At 39.4% G+C, this 16,891-nt stretch overlaps 1 protein-coding gene and 1 long non-coding RNA gene across 2 annotated transcripts in view; one reads left to right on the forward strand and one right to left on the reverse strand.

Annotated features, from left to right (window-relative positions):
* The window catches only part of LOC139016941 (uncharacterized), a 95,423-nt gene extending 83,246 nt beyond the window's left edge, over nt 1–12,177 (reverse strand). The window contains exon 1 of the long non-coding RNA XR_011472742.1: nt 12,117–12,177. This is a non-coding gene — a long non-coding RNA (uncharacterized lncRNA). The remainder of the gene's footprint in view (nt 1–12,116) is intronic.
* ZNF804B (zinc finger protein 804B) overlaps nt 12,050–16,891 on the forward strand; it is a 392,449-nt gene continuing 387,607 nt past the window's right edge. The window contains exon 1 of the mRNA XM_070425107.1: nt 12,050–12,212. Coding sequence (XP_070281208.1) covers nt 12,105–12,212 — 108 coding nt within the window. The 5' untranslated portion in view covers nt 12,050–12,104. The remainder of the gene's footprint in view (nt 12,213–16,891) is intronic.

Raw genomic sequence — 16,891 nt, forward strand, 5'->3', positions numbered from 1 at the left:
GAAATATTAATAAGATAAACTTAGTAGCCAGTGTTTATTAGCTTGATTTGCTTACCCCAGGCATGAGTTTTCTAGAACAAAAGCTCACAGTTCTACTTCTTTCTAGAAACTTCACAAAGGTCACAAGGCAAATAAGCAGTTCAGCACCATTTGACAGCACAAATACAAACATTACAAAACAATTCATATATAAATAGTTGAAAATGTGAAAATAAACACAGTAAAAACTCATGTTTTCTGATATATCATTATTAAATTGCCAGACTACAGTCTCCATTTCCTTCTTTTTGAGAGCCTGGACACCTTGGAGAAGTCCAGATCCATTTTACAACTCATGTAGGGCTTTTATGTGGCTGATGGCATAACTGTTTTTATATACCTTCCATAATACAAGATATAAGAGTCCTGTGTTGTGATAGAAACGATTAATATAGGAGTTTTTGTTTGGAATAGAAACTATAACTCATAACGTTAATGAAAAATAATATTAATTCTGGGACTTCTATGTGGAATGAATGCATTGTAGAGCTCATTTGTTTTAACTGTGGTTCTTGGCAAGGGTAGAATTGGCTCAATACTATCTTTATTCTGGTTGAGTGACTATGGATTTTTTATAATTATGGGAAGAAAACCAGGACATAGTCAGTGTTTTTGCTTGTAATAAGGGCAGGCTTCAAGGGCATGTGGCCTGTTTGGTCACACAGGGTGTTTACTCTGAAGAGAGGTACTCTTGGTTTAATGTTCCGATATTGCTTTCCTCAAATCCTTAATAATATTTGAACAACAAGTTCCTTCTGTTTCATTTTGCACTGGGCTCTGCAAATTATACAGCTGTCCTGTTTGTAACCAAATACTGCAGCAAGACTCCCCAGTGTTAAGATTATCAGTTACCTCTAATCCAAAAATGTCAATCTTCTGTAAAAATATATGAGCCATTCTTTTTATCTACTTTCTTATTCTTAAAGTTCAAAAAGAGAAATGCTCAAGGCTGTGGCCTGCATGCTTTTCCCACTGATCACATTACTTTGCTTTTTACTACAATAATTTTCCTTTAAAAAATATGTGAACGCTGTTTCAACTGCAAGCTATATTACATAACCACATATTTCCCCCTGTCAACAGAAAAAAATACACTAAGTACCCTTATTATATACTTTACCTAGATTCAGCGATTATAAACATTTTACACCATTTGTTTTTTCTCTCTCCCTCTCTATTCACACGCACACATTTTTCTTCTGAACCATGTGAAAATAAATTACAGACGTTTTGATATCTCACCCCTAAATAATTCAGCTTGTATCTCCTAAAAATCTTCACCTGCATAACCTTGGTATCACCCAAGATCTTTTAGCTCAATACAATAATATTACCAATTCAAAGTTTTTTAGATTATTCCCAAATATTCTTTATAGACTTTTAAAACCTTATCATACCATGTACCATCTAGAATAATACATTACATTTGGTTCCCATGTCTCTAATTTATTACATCCACATTTGCTATGTTCCCTCCAGAGGGTGTTAGCCTTGATGAAAGTAGGAGCCCCTGTGACTGACCCTTTTTTGATCATACAAAGAGGCTGCACGATATAGGATAAAAGACAATATGGTGGGAAAAGTCTAGGCTTGGAGTCACACATGCATGACTTCCAGCTCTACCATGTAGCTCTGTGATCTTAGGTATAGTCGTCTTTACATTCTCTGAGTCTCAGTTCCCTTACGTCCATTAAAGCAATTGTGGAGATGAAATGGCATCATGTGTGTAAATGCCTGGCATGTGGATGACACTCCATAGCATTTCCTCTTCCCACCTTTCCCTTAATTTATGCAGATAGTAGGATTTTGATGTTGTATGTTTTTTCAATATGCAGAGTGGGATTGAGAGGAATTAAAAAAATTCTGTCTACTGATCTTAAATAGTTAATACATCTTGTATCATCTCCAAAGTGATGAGAACAGATATTATAATCATTCAAGCATACTAAGATTCATTTTGAATTTGAAGACTATACACAATAAAGTATATTTTAAAACAGTGGCACCTGCACGTCAGAATGGTAAGGTTTGGAAAAGTCACTTTGTGTTAAAATAAATGGCTCCTGCCCTTGAATGTGACATGGCACAGCTCCAGGAAAGCAGAAGAGGCCCTCAGCTACAGTGAGGTACATTACCGTGCTTCCAGCCTTGGCTGGGATTCTGAGCCCTAAAGGACATGATGGTGGCTACATTTATTGGCTTTCTCTGGCAACAAGGCTCTCCTCTCTCCACAGTTTTGTCAAACTGGCACCGTGACTTTAGAAACAGTGAAATGAGAACACCACAATGCTGTGCAAATAGCAGGTCTCCTGCTTCTTTATGATACTGTCATCCGAAGTCTCTTTCTACCCCCTGTGCTTTGGGGAATCTTTTGGGAGGAGAGGGAGGAGTGTGGATGGGGGTTGGTGCTCTACAATGAGATTTATGAATGAGTCTCGTTTGATTGGTTGTGTATCTCTGGATTATTGTGGGAAAGCTGTGTCTCTCTCTGAATAACTCAGCACAACGTCAGTCAGTATCAGAAGTTTATCTGTGATGTAGCTTTAATGAATCCCAAACAACGAACTGCAACTTTTTATTTTTACTTGAAGGCAAATCCTGGAAAATACTTTTAAATAAATCCATGAGGTTAGTTTGATTTCTTATCATTTTCTCTGTATTCTCATAGCTCACAGTATAAATTTAACTGTGTGACGTACTGTGCCCTTTTGTAAAATTAGTTATTGAATCTAAGTCTGAGAGAACCTCATTCCAAATTGTTTCCTTGGCTTTGATTAAATCTCTCTCTCTCTCTCTCTCTCTCTCTCTCTCTCTCTCTCTCACACACACACACACACACACACATCACTTTGTTATTTGCTCTGTGAGGATGCAGTACTCATACGCTACACTTTTTGTTTCAAGGGCCGCAGGACACTTCAGTCACTCTCAACCCATTGTGCACTTCAGGGGGAAAAAGGAAACACCACTATCTTAAGGATCTTAGTGATGCTGGGAAAAAAAAAGCTCTCTTATGTTCTCTTCCTCTATGCTCTTTTTCTCTTGAAATTCTGTAAGCACAAATGGGCTTTCAAAGTTTGTATTTACTTTTAGATTTGCTAGTGTGAAAATACTAAAGGTCTACACCTGTTTACTACGACTTCCTATGCCCGTGCCGATAAAATATGTTTCTAAGAAAAAGGTTGAAAACAGTAGCCAACCTGAGTAGAACATTTCACTGGCAGCTAGGACCTAAAAAACGAGGCATTGGTAAGTAGGTCCATGCAGCTGGGGCAGCTCAGAGTCCTCTGAGCCTGTTAGTGGTCATGGCCTGGCCATGGGCTGGCCAGTTCCCTGTGGTGATGTTGAGTTAGAGTCACGTGCTGGTTATAGCCAAACTTGAAAGACAAATAGCTCTATTTGGAGAGAAACTGAGTTAGATATCAGGCAATTGAAAAATATAGCTCTTTCTTATTTCAACGCTTTAAATCTCTGTTCAGTAAACTATTAGGGTAAATTGGAACATTCCTAGAAAAAAACAAAAATGGAAAAAGGGCCAATATGAGAAAAAAATGTGATTAGTAAATCAGTAAGGCAATTTAGAATGAGACAAATGAGATGAAGTGGGAAACAAAAATCTGTATTAAAATTTGTAGAGTTTCTGAAGACTTTCATAAAAAGTATGTTGCTAAATGAACTTATTTTTTAAATGTTATAGGTATTCATAGTCATTCTATATAACTTTTTAAATAAAAAAAGACAGAATCACAATATATCTGTAGTATCACATATACAAGCATATACTACAAAACAATATTTTGGTCAACAATGGACCAAATATAGAAGGGTGACCCAACAAGATTATAATGGACCTATTGCTAGTAATGTGGTGGCAGTCATACTCATGTGTTTATGGTGATGCTGGTGTAAACAAACCTACTGTGCTCCCAGTCATATAAAAGTATAGCACACACAGTAGCAGTAGTAGACTATCCTATCTAGGTTTATAAAAGTACACTCTATGGCAGTGATGGCGAACCTATGACACGCGTGTCAGAGGTGACACGCGAACTCATTTTTTTGGTTGATTTTTCTTTGTTAAATGGCATTTAAATATATAAAATAAATATCAAAAATATAAGTCTTTGTTTTACTATGGTTGCAAGTATCAAGAAATTTCTACATGTGACACGGCACCAGAGTTAAGTTAGGGTTTTTCAAAATGCTGGCACGCCGAGCTCAAAAGGTTCGCCATCACTGCTCTATGGCACTTGCACAATGATGCATTCCTCAGCACGTATCTCTCTCCATAAGTGGTGCATGACTGCACATCTGAAGAAATTAGAAAAGGAAGACCTGCTCCCATGTCTGGCTCTGTGGTGGTCCAGGTCAGCAGTGGAGGTCGGTGTTTCTGGGCTGCCAGTTCAGTCTGGCCGCAGCTAGGGCAGCCTATGCTCAGTGGCGCCCACAGTGAGTTTTGAAGGTGGAAAGCCCTCACCTACTACCTCATGCTTTCCAGGTTGGGGGTGAGCACGATGAACACTTTCCTGAAGGGCATGAAATATACAAGTTCATCGCCTATTTCCACCTCTGCATCAGGTCCTGCCCCTTTCCTGGGAAGATGCTAACCTTACTCTACTTATAACCTCCATGTTAGTCTGCTTTTCAATGGTGATGAAAGTGAATAAAGAGAACCCAGACCACTAGGCATTGGTTTGGACCAGTGCTACATAACAGGGGTTTGGACAATTGCTCTGCACATGGACTAGAAAAGTGTATGAGACTTTAAGTTCACCTTCTATGCTTATATTAAACTAGAGAGGCCCGATGCATGAAATTTGTGCATAGGAGGGGGGTGGTGGTGGGAGGGGCGGGTGTTCCCTCAGCTCAGCCTGAGCCCTTTTGTAATGCGGGACCCCTCTGGGGATGTCTGGGACTCCTAGCTCCTAACGCCCCACCTTCTTGGTCTTTACTGCTTGGCTCGCTGCTGCGACGGAGGCAGGAGAGGCTCCCACCACCACTGCTGTGCTCGCCAGAGGTGAACCCAGCTTCTGGCTGAGCGGTGCTCCTGCTGTGGGAGTGCACTGACCACCAGGGGTCAGCTCCTGCATTGAGCATCTGCCCCCTGGTGGTCAGTGCATGTCATAGTGACCGGTCATTCTGGCAGTTCTACCGTAAGGGTCGCTGAGCTTTTATATATATATAGATGATGACCAATGTACTAATCTTCTGCCCCTTTGCTTGTGGCAGGAGATGGGTATAAGTACTCATTTCCCTTTGGTGTTTACCTAGGAATAAAGTTTCTGAGTCATGGTATAAATAGAGTTTAGCTTTAGTAGATACAGCCAAACAGTTTTCCAAATGTGTTTTTCCAATTGTAAACTCCTATCACAATGTGAGTAAATTCCAGATCCTTGCAGGCAATCTGAAAAAGCTCTATTCTGTATAATTCCAACTATGTGACATTCTGGGAAAGGCAAAAATAGGGAGAAAGTAATAAGATCAGTGGTTGCCAGGGATTCAGGGAATAGAAGAAGGATGGAATAGATGGCGCACGGGAGCTTTTTCGAACAGTGAAAATATATGGATGAGATTGCGGTGTTGGATACATGCCATTTGTCAACATTCATAGAAAATATAACACAAAGAGCAAACTTTAATAGAAGCTGTGGACTTCAATTGATATTGTATCAATATTGACATCAATTATAAAAAATGTATCACACGAAAGCAAGACATGAATAACAGGGAAAGCTGTGTGTTGGGAGGGCAGGGTGAGGACTATGTGGGAACTCTTTATACTTTTTGCTCAATTTTTCTGTAAACCTAAAACTTCTCTGAAAAAATCAAATCTATTATTTTACTTTTGAAAAGTTTTTTGGGGGAGAGAGATCCCAGAGAGCTATACTTGCTTCGGTGGTCAAGAGGGCCTCTCTGAACAGACAGCCTTTAAATGTGACCAAGAAGATGGTTCCCTGATGAGTCTCAGATAAGAACATTTCCAGGGGGAGGAACAGCTGGAGCAGAGGCTCTCCTGGGAGAGAAGCTGAGTGCGTGGGGAACATCCCGAGGAGCCCAGGGAGAGGGGAATGCAGTAGAAGAAAGTGGGCAGGGACTGCAGTAAGCAGGGCTTTTTTTTTAAACAGCATATAATTTGGATTTTATTCTGAGTGCAATATGTAATCATTAAGTGGTTTAGCATAGGATATGACCTATGTTTTAACTACCACTGTGGATGTTACTAGTACATATGGAGAGCAAATTGTGTATGACATTGGGAGCAGGAAGATTAGTTAGGAGGATATTGCAGTGGTCCAAGTAAGAGGTGATGCTGGCTTAGAATGGGGTGGGATAGTGGATATGGAGATAAGGGGATCGCTTTGGGATGTGTTGAATAAAGGTAACGGAAGAGAGATGTTCTCACTCTGTCAATGACATAGTCATGCATCTGAAATATGTGGAAACGACACATTGGTTATGGGATTAAATCCATGCCCTTTGCCATTCATTTCCCCTTTCGTGGAATGAAACCTCATCAGATCAATTATTGCTTTAAATATGTGAGCCTTATAAAATTGCACATGATGTTTGGTTTTCAGATTGTCTGTTGGGATAGAATCCGACCTGTATCTAAAACTCATTCAATGTTGGCTTATTTTAAAGTGTTTTACTTTCCTTTCAGTTTCTCTGGGAATGTTTAATGTCTGGGCATGAAAAGGAAAGTATCTCCTTTAGTAAAAAGAGAAGTTAATACAACTGAATAATTTTGTGACTATAGCAACTCTGCAAGTAAAGACACACACGTTTCTGCTATTCAGGTTGAGCAAACCACATCTGGAATGTGGGCAGCAATGATGGGGAGTTGTTGGCTCTGAGGACCTCACACTGATAGCTATCAATCACAATCTGGCAAGCAAAAGAAGGTAGTTGTTCTTTTTTGTTTGTTTTAAAAACTATTCTTAAAATTGGCTGAGAGTAGCAAATGTGCTAATTTTCCCCTTCGGTATTTTAAGATGGATGGCATAAAAATAGAAAGTAAAGCAAAGAACAACCATAAGTGATTTAAAATATGGCAAATTAATAGAATTGGCATAATTCATTTCTAATGAAGAAAGACCTCAAAAATTAAATAATTTTAAAGAAATGTAGGAAAATTACTACAGTCTCTGAAACATTACTATAAAAAGGGATTGTTTCTTAGGGGAAAACTCAGATGTATATAGGACAATAGTCGAATGAACAAAAATGCCAAGATATTTAACAGATAATTTCAATTAAAAAATACTACAATAGGATTATATATTTTAATTGTAATTTAATTGTTAATCCTCACCCAAGGATATTTTTCCCATTAAATTTTTTAGAGAGTAGAAGGGAGGGAAGGTGGGGGAGAGAGAGAAAAACATCAGTGTGTGAAAGACACATCACCTTCCCCACTCACCCTGACCAGGGATGAACCTGCAACCCAGGTACATGCCCTTGACTGGAAATCAAACCTGAGGCCCTTCAGTGAGAGGGCTGGTGCTCTAACCACTTAGATACTGGCCAGGCTGGATTGTATCCATTTTGATTACTTAAGTCAGTCTTTTCATTTTAGAAATGTGTTCCTGATTCTTAAAAATAATTAAACATCATTGGGAATTATATTTGCTTAACGAAGAAGGCATAATATCCTTGGAACTGTTATTTATAACATGTGACATCATTCATTTTTCAAGTCCATTTAAGGATACTTACATTTAAATTTTTAATGCTCTTTGCTACTGATATTTATGAAGAAATAGTGGTTATAGATATAGACTGAGCCACACTATCTCCTTTATTTATTTTTTGTCAAAATCTTCTCCTGATTTTGAAATTTTACTATTTGCATATACATTGTACCATTTGTATGGAATAGATCTAATGTCTGTATGTGAGTAATATTACACATTCTCAGCTTCACAAAACATTTTTCAGCTCTAAGTTTAATAAACAAAACTTCATTAAACACATCATGTCTTAACAGGAAGGAAAAGGTGGATATGTTTTATCTATTGTCACTACCCATAATATTTTTTAATTTCAAAAACTCTTACCAACAAGATAGTTACAAAATAATTAAATAATTCCTACAATTGCACTATTTCAGTGTCAGTAATTTTGCATTCAAAGTTTTCAAGGAATTGGCATTTTCACTTTACATATTAAGACACTTTATAAACACTTAGAAAAACCCTTGAAAGAAATATATAAAATGTTTAAAATGAGAAATACATCTGTGTATTTCTTAATAAATACTAAGGACATAAGCTATTGAAATAATGGAAAAAAAATCAACCCTGTGTTGGGCAGTTACAATAGTTATTTTAATTAGAATATATATATAAAGAGCCAGGGGCCATCACATCCTAAACAACCGAACGGACGACCAAACAGGCTGAGTGGGGCAACAAGGCCGTCAGGGGGCTTAGTGAGGGACAACCAAACGACTGAACAGCAGGCTGCATGGGGCGACCAGGCTGGCAGGGCGGGCAGTGAGGGATGACCAAACAGCAGGCTGCGTGGAGCAACCAGGCCAGCAGGGGGGGCAGTGAGGGGTGACCCAGCCAGCAGACGGGGGCAGTGAGGGGTGACTAGGCTGGCAGGGGGGGGGGGCAGTTGGGGGTGACCAGGTTGGCAGGGGGGGTAATTGGGGGGACCAGGCTGGCAGGGGGGGCAGTAAGGGGCAACCAGGCTGGTAGGGGGGCCAGTTAGGGGCGATCAGGCAGGTAAGCAGGTGAGAAGTTAGGAGCCAGTGGTCCCAGATTGTGAGAGGGATCCCAGATTGGAGAGGGTGCAGGCTGGGCTGAGGGGACCCCCCCTCCCCCATGCATAAATCTTGTGCACCGGGCTTTATATATATATATATATATATATATATATATATATATATATATATATATATATCTTGCTTAAGAAGTTTTTGAGTTGTTTGACTTGAAAAAAAATAAATTGCCTGTTTTCTTTTATCAATTTCTGTCATTTGTGAGTGGTCCTCGGTGTCAACCAGGATACAAATTACAAATGGAACATTGTGGGGGACAGAAAGGAGAAAACTGGGGAGAGAACTGAGAGCATTAGCCTTAACCTTGCAACCAATTCCAGGGATAAGACAAAGGAGGGAAAAGAGGCCACCTTTAAACAATTAATTAAATTTATTGGGGTGACATTGGTTAATAAGTTCATACAGGTTTCAAGTGTGCATTACAATGTACATGATCTCTAGATTGCATTGTGTAGCCAGCACCCGTAGTCAAATCATCTTCCATCACCATATATTTGGCCCCTTTACCCTCTACCTCCTCCCCCCCCTTCCCTTTGGTAACTACCATACTGTTGTCAGTCTGAGGCTCTGAGTTCAGTTTTATATCCCACATATAAAGGAAATCATACGGTTCTTAGCTTTTTCTGACTGACTTATTTCACTTACTATCATATTCTCACAGTCTATCCATGTTGTTGCAAATGCCAATATTTCATCTTTTCTTATGGCTAAATAGTATTCCATGGACACAGCCTCTTTATCCAATCATCTACTGAAGGACATCTTGGCTGTCTCCCTGTCTTGGCTACCACGGATAGTGCTAAGGAGCCCAAAACACACAATGGAATAAAGAAAGTCCTTTCCATAAATAGTGCTGGGAGAATTCGAAAGCCACATGCAAAAGAATGAAACTAGATAACAGTTTGTCCCCTTGAACAAGAATTAATTCAAAATAGATGAAACACCTAAATATAAGACCTGAAACAATAAATTACATAGAAAAAAGGATAGGTACTAAACTTATGGACCCTGGTCTTGGAGAACATTTTATGAATTTGACCCTAAAGGCAAGGGAAGTAAAGGCAAAAGAAAGTGAATGAGACTATATCAAACTAAAAAGCTTCTGCACAGCCAAAGAAATCACCAACAAAACAAAAAGGCAATCAACCAAAAGGGAGAAGATATTTGCAAACAACAGTTCCTCCAACAAGGAGTTATTATCCAAAGTATATAAAGACCTTATACAACTCAACACCAAACAGTTCAATTAAAAAAAATGGGCAGAAGACCTGAGCAGACACCTCTCCCAAGAAGACATACAAATGATCATCAGATATATGAAGAGATGTTCAGCTTCACTACCTAGTAGGGGATTGCGAATCAACACTACAATGAGATACCACCTCTCACCTGTTAGAATGGTTATTACCAACAAGACAGGTAATACCAATTGTTGGAGAGGTTGTGTAGAAAAAGGAACCCTCCTTCACTGCTGGTGGGAATGTAGACTGGTACAGCCACTATGGAAAACCATATGGTGGTTCCTCAAAAAAACTAAAAATAGAGTTACCACAGGACCCACAGTCTCTCTTCTGGGTATCTACCCGAAAAACTCAAAAATATGTATTCCCAAAGATATATGCATCGCTATGCTCACTGAGAAATATGCAATCCTATGCTCAGCTCATCTTCTCGCCAGCACAGGCCCTCCAGGTGAGGTGAGAGGGATCACAGAACCCCATTAGGTCATCGGGGTGGGGGAGAGGGTACCTTCGGACTCTGCAAGGCCTCCCTTCCCTTTTCTGCACAAATCTTTTTTTAAAATATATTTGTATTTATTTTAGAGAGGAAGGGAAAGGGAGAGACAGATAGAAACATCAATGATGAGAGAGAGTCATTGATCGTCATTGATCGACTGCCTTCTGCACATCCCCTACTGGGGATAGAGCCTGCAACCCAGGCATGTGCCCTTGGCCAGAATCAAACCCTGAGACCCTTCAGTCCGCAGGCAGATCCTCTATGCATTGAGCCAAACCAGCTAGGGCTCTGCACAAGTCTTTTATTCCCAGTGCAGCTCGCGCCCTGGTGGCTTAGAGTAAAGGATACAATGTCCGTTAAAAATAACATTTCCCAGGGGTGATTTCAGAGATTGTGAAGACAGAAAGTACTTTACAGACCAAAAATAGCTGCCTCTCTGAAGATACAGGATTTGTGAGTGAGTATAACTCTGGATATATACATATGTATATACACACATACGCATGTTTCCTTATGTAAGTTTTCTACCGAAAACTTGCTTGCTTCTCCATCCATGACCTGCCACAGCGCATCTAATGTGTCCGCCCTATTTGCGGCTGCCACTCTCATCCTCATCCCCGGCTGGCTGGGGAGCTGTGGCTTCTGCTGACCCGGCCTTGAGTGCAGAGGAAATGCTGAGGTGCGCGGGCAGGGCGGGTAAGGAAACGCTCCCTTCCCGCTCCTCTCCTCCCTGCAGACCACGCTAGCCAGCCCGGCTTCTGCCCCTAAACAGTGCAAACTTGGCCCACAGATGGGGCGCAGGGACCAGCGGGCTGGGAGGAGGATGGCAGGACGCTGAGCCTCCCGCCATCGCCACGGCAGCTGTCACCTCCTACCCCGGCCGGCCACCCCGTGCGCTCCGACTGCGCTGAGCTGCGGTGCTAACAGCTCCGGCTCCCGCGTCCCTGCGTCCCCAACTCCCTATCCTCCCCAGCCAGCCTGTCGCCTTCTCCACCTCCTCCCCCGCCACTGCCGCGGGCGCAGGGATTTGGCGCTTCCAAGGACTCCCCGCCACACTCCCCGCACAGGCTGCTGCTGCTGGATCCTCGGCGCCGCAGCCCACAGCTCAGCCTGCTGTCGCCCCCGCCAGAGCCTGGGGACCCTCGCCGAGCATCCCCGGCTGGCCTCGGTGCCCGGCGGGGGCAGGAGGAACAGGAGGGGAGCCCCTGATTCCCCAACGGACCCAGGAAGTTGTCCTTAAAAAGACATCTCTCCGGCCCTGCGGTGGAGCAGCCACCTCGCCGCCAGCGGGTCAGAGCAGCATGTGGACTGGCTTGCAGGGTCCCCTAAGTGATCTGTGGCTGCCGCCACCTTCAGAGCAGCCGGGACTGGCAGCCGGAGCCCAGCGCGCGGGGCGAGGAGCGGGGACGCGCGCCCCCCGCGTCCTGCTGGCCACTTCTCCTCGGGAGGTGGCAGTCTCTGCTGCTCCTGAGAAGCCGGCCGCATTTCCGCGGCTGGTCGCCTGGTAAGAAGTTGAGACTCTGTACCTCCCGTCCGGACCCACATGGCTTGTTACCTGGTCATCAGTTCGAGACATCTCAGCAATGGGCACTACCGGGGCATTAAAGGAGTCTTCCGAGGGCCCCTCTGCAAGAACGGATCTCCGTCTCCGGTAACCTGCGCACACGCGCGAGCACAAACACACACACGCACACACACACCACAACACACGCACTCGCCTTCAAAATCATTGTAAACAAAGAGATACTGTCCTGGTACATTGAGTGGGTGGCTGATAATGACCTTATCTTATCTTATATTGTGTCTGTTTATACAATTTATTGACTGTTAGGGGTACGTGTTTACATGTGTATTTCCAACACACTCATGAGCATTTCTAGTGCTATGAATGCGAATATTTGCTGAATGCAGTTCCCCGAGGGGCTGTGAGGGTAGCTCCTGTGTGGCTACCTCCAGTTGTGGATCTGCTGATTTGGACAGTGTAGAAAGTTTGAATGGCACTTTATAACCACGCTTTGTGAAGTCAGCAGTTGGGATTAGTTGAATAATGCTGCTGCTACTTTAGAAGACAATAAACTTTTAAATATTTTGCATCAGAGTACTGGCAAAGGTCAAGGAGTTTGATGTGGAAACTCGATGCATTGTAATGAATGGTTCTCTAAGGAAAGACCAAGAGTTCTTTGTGGAAATACGAATCGGATAGTTTGTTGTTATATACAAGTCTATTCACATGCAATTTGAGTGATTGCTATTTAATTTAGTAAACTATTCAACTTGGCTTACTATTTGATTTATTCTTTTTTTAAAACATAATTTTGACCAGAATCTATGACTTTAATATAGTATTAATTCATTCCTTAGTACATACTATATAGAGACTAATGTTTTAAGAAAACATTTGTGGCATGGTGTATTTTTTAAAGTTTTGGGTTATTAGTGACTAAATGTCTAAACTTAAAGAACAATTTTTCTAGTTTAATCTAAAAACCTGTATTTTGGGTCTTTATGATATAACGAAGGAACACTTAGGTTGCCTGATTTTCATTTATTTTCTTAGTACTTTCCATCATGGTTTATTGCTTCATTATCATGAATTATTCAAATCTGTAATATATTATAAAAACCTGTAATATATTCTAAAAAGTGCTGTATGTGATTTGCATGAGAAATCTAAACAAGAAAGTGCAAGAACCCAAAGATATCACTAGGACTCCTAATTGTGACAAAGTATTTCCTCACATGCTGCCATGCACTGTAAAAAGTGGATCAGTACAATCTTCCTTCCCACCCCTCCCCACAAACCGCTGTATGGTGCTGAATCAGAAGTGTTTGATGGAATATAATGTTTGTGTTGGCGTTTACAATTAAATTCACAGGGTTGGAAGACACGGGGAGAGTTTTAGTTGAATAAAGCCCACATTTGATCCTGAGCAGCTGTGGTCAGAATCCTTCCTGTACTTAAAGATTTTCAGGATTGGAGTTTCCGTAGTCTCAGCAAACCACCTTAATGTTTAGCAAACCAGTGTCAGGATGTTCCTTATAGCAAATTAAATCCTTCAAATTCTTCTTTTTCAAGCTCATTTCACCTTGAAAACCTCTCATGTTCCACCCTTCTAATAGGTGTTATTTTTCAACCTTTAATAATCTTTGTGGCTGTCTTCCAAAAACCTGTCTTTGGTTATGGAAATCTGAATTGGATACTGTTTTGTAGTATATGTGCCTTAATAATTCACAGGGTAAAGGGAGAATCACTTCATAGTTTCTACATTGTTTAGTTCTATTTGAGTTGGTTAAAATATGATGTTAATCTTCCAAAATCTAAAGGGTTTACAGAAGAAATTTGTGTCACTTGGTGAAAAGTGTCCTTCCTTTCCCACTGTGGTCACTCATCTCCCAGGTGCCTGACTGACCCGCAGGGAATGGACAGGTAACTGTGGATGTGAGAAGACAGCCCATCCTCCTCATAGTTCTGCTGGCTGATTAGGCGCTCACACCCACAGGACACTATTTTCATTAATTTTGGGCTGGTTTTTACTGAAATACTAATTTATTTTTATATAGACACTATACTTTAACTCACTGGTTTGTTCTCTCCAATATTTATACATTTGAGTTAAATTACATTTGCATAATTTAAAAATATCTAAATTAGTGTGTATGTGTATTGTCTAAACTTGATTTATTTTGTCTTCTTTTACATTTTGCTATTGAATTTGAATTATTTTTTCAAGGTTTGAATAGTCTCTCACATGAGCTTGGCAGTATATGACAAATTGATGTTCATTCATTCTGCCATGGGCAGGTTGTTAGACAAGTCAGAGTTGCCTTCACATTGCATAACACTAGTCTTTCTCCCTAAAATCAATTGGTACCTTCTGTACCCTAGACCTTTATACATTTAAATAATAGTTCTCTGGTCTAGATGAGTTTATATTTGCCTTCTTTATGAATGAGTTGTAAAGCATGAAACTAAAAACTCTGGTTATACATCATTTCTTTTTTTATTATCATCAATACACATCCCCCAAACTTTCAGGTTAACATACATTTATTGAGTTTTTTTCATCAGTATAAATATTATACTCACATATTCATAAGGTAAATTTATTTTTTTCTTAAAACACATAGCTACTTCTACAGTACTTTGTTTTTTCAAATTTAGTGCCCAGAATAGTTTCAAATTGACCTCTACATAAATCACATTAATTATTTGCACTCATTGAGTCTCAGTTTATATGGGTTGGGATATGATTAGTTGATTTAACTCATTCTCATTAAATTCTAGGATACTTCAGCTTTAGTTCTTACTCTTTAATTCTAAGAGTAAGATTTTTAAATCCATAGTTTTGTTTTAAAAGAGCTGTTTAAAAGTAGCACATAACACTATTGAATGAGACTATTTGGTAACTTTGTTATTGAAAGGAGAAAGCCACCATTCCTTTTTGATATAATAAGAGTTTCTTCTTTTGGAGTTCTGATATAAATGCACCTAATATGAATTTAATATTTCAATGTCTTATAGGTATTATTCTTCAGTTATATATTTAAAGGAGTTGTATACATTTGTCATGTTCAAATCATGGGTCTGTAGAATCTGAACACATGACATTAAACTGACAGTGCAAAAGGGAATGATTTTATATATATATATATATATATATATATATATATATATATATATAATTTCAAAGGATTTCATTTAGAAAACATGGAATCATTATATGGAATTCTTATAATAAATACTTAATGGGATACTTGAGAAATAAATAAAGCATTTTACCCCCAAACAATTTTCCCAGATCAGCAAATTGAAAATTTTAGAGTGAAATTCAGCTCCTGTCTTCAAAGTAACAACATGCAAATGTCTTATCTGTGGTATCTCTCTTCCTTTTGGAAACTTGGTGTGAAAAAAATAGCATACTGCCTACATGCTAATCAGAATGTGAATAATTGATTTAAGATGGTTTGTTACTTTAAATCCAGGGATAAAGGAAAGAATAATGACAGAAAGTATTGCATAGTGTTTAATGCTAAAAATCTCTAATTTTAGAAAATAAATTTGCATCCTCCTTTATTTTAGGATATTTACAACATTTCCTATCAGAACTCTGAAATAATATGTCTGAATGATGACTTTTAAAATCACTGTGTGATGCATACACACACACACACACACGCACGCGCTCACACACACACACACACACACACACACACATGTTACCAGTGCTGAAGCATAAATAGTTAGCCTATACATTATTTCATAAACTTTTTTATCATCAAATACGTTGATGGTAAAACGTTGTCACAATAACTGAAGTATTCAATAAGAAAACAGTCCGTTGGTAAATTCATTTCTTTGTGAACTTCTAAGTTCTTCTATCAGCATGTTTGAAAGCAATGAAACAAGTAATATCCTTGATGTAGTGTCAAAAATGTATTGGGATAGTTTCTTAGTTATTTTATGAACTTCAAAATTGTCAAATTTAGATTCAAGTATGGTTTATTATAGTTTACTTAATCTGGGTAAGGTTAATAGTAAGACTGTCAATCAGAATATCTATTGATGAAATGTTAATGATAATCATAGTTATATATTGTTGAACTTATTACCACTGTTTAGAAGCTTATATAGAGTGATACTTCTTAAGAAGTGATTATTCCTGAAAGCACCATCCAGGAATATCTGTTTCTGGAAATGCCTATTGTCTTCCCCTGAAATATTGGATGAGAAGATAATTCTTGGGATTTTTATCTGAGTAACAGATCAGGTCCTTGGAATTTTGTTGTTATTTTGTTTTGTTTGGTGATCTTATTCTGTTATCCAAATAAAGTGCCTAATAGAAGTAGTTGACATACGAAAATAATTTAATTTTTAATTTTTCTAGTTTTCAGATGCACAAGTTTATAATATATAATCTGCATATTGTATGTTCACGACCCCAAGTCAAGTTTCCTTCTTTCACCATTTATTTGCTTCCCTTTACCTTCTTCTACCTCCCACAAACAAGCATTTTAGATGAGCTAAAAATTTCTATAAGGCCCCGTTTTAAAAATTACAAATGCATATGTATAAATGAAAGAAGTTCTGGAAAAGATTATATGAGGGTCCATCTTCAGAGAACTTCTTAAATGAGGAAATGAGTGAGGTTACAACCTTGTTCTTTTTTCTGATATCTATGATCTTCAATTATATGTATTTCATTATACTTAATAAGTACAAGTTAAACACATCCAAAATGCTCTCAAACTGATGTGCCAAAAAATAATTACCAAGATATGCTCTCCCATAGAAAAGTCACCTGCCTCCTATTCTCAAATTCATGAATGCAT

The sequence above is a fragment of the Myotis yumanensis genome, unplaced genomic scaffold (genome assembly GCF_028538775.1).
Source record: "Myotis yumanensis isolate MYYU_CA2020_CCGP unplaced genomic scaffold, mMyoYum1.0.hap1 SCAF_9, whole genome shotgun sequence".
NCBI classification, from domain to species: Eukaryota; Metazoa; Chordata; class Mammalia; order Chiroptera; family Vespertilionidae; genus Myotis; species Myotis yumanensis.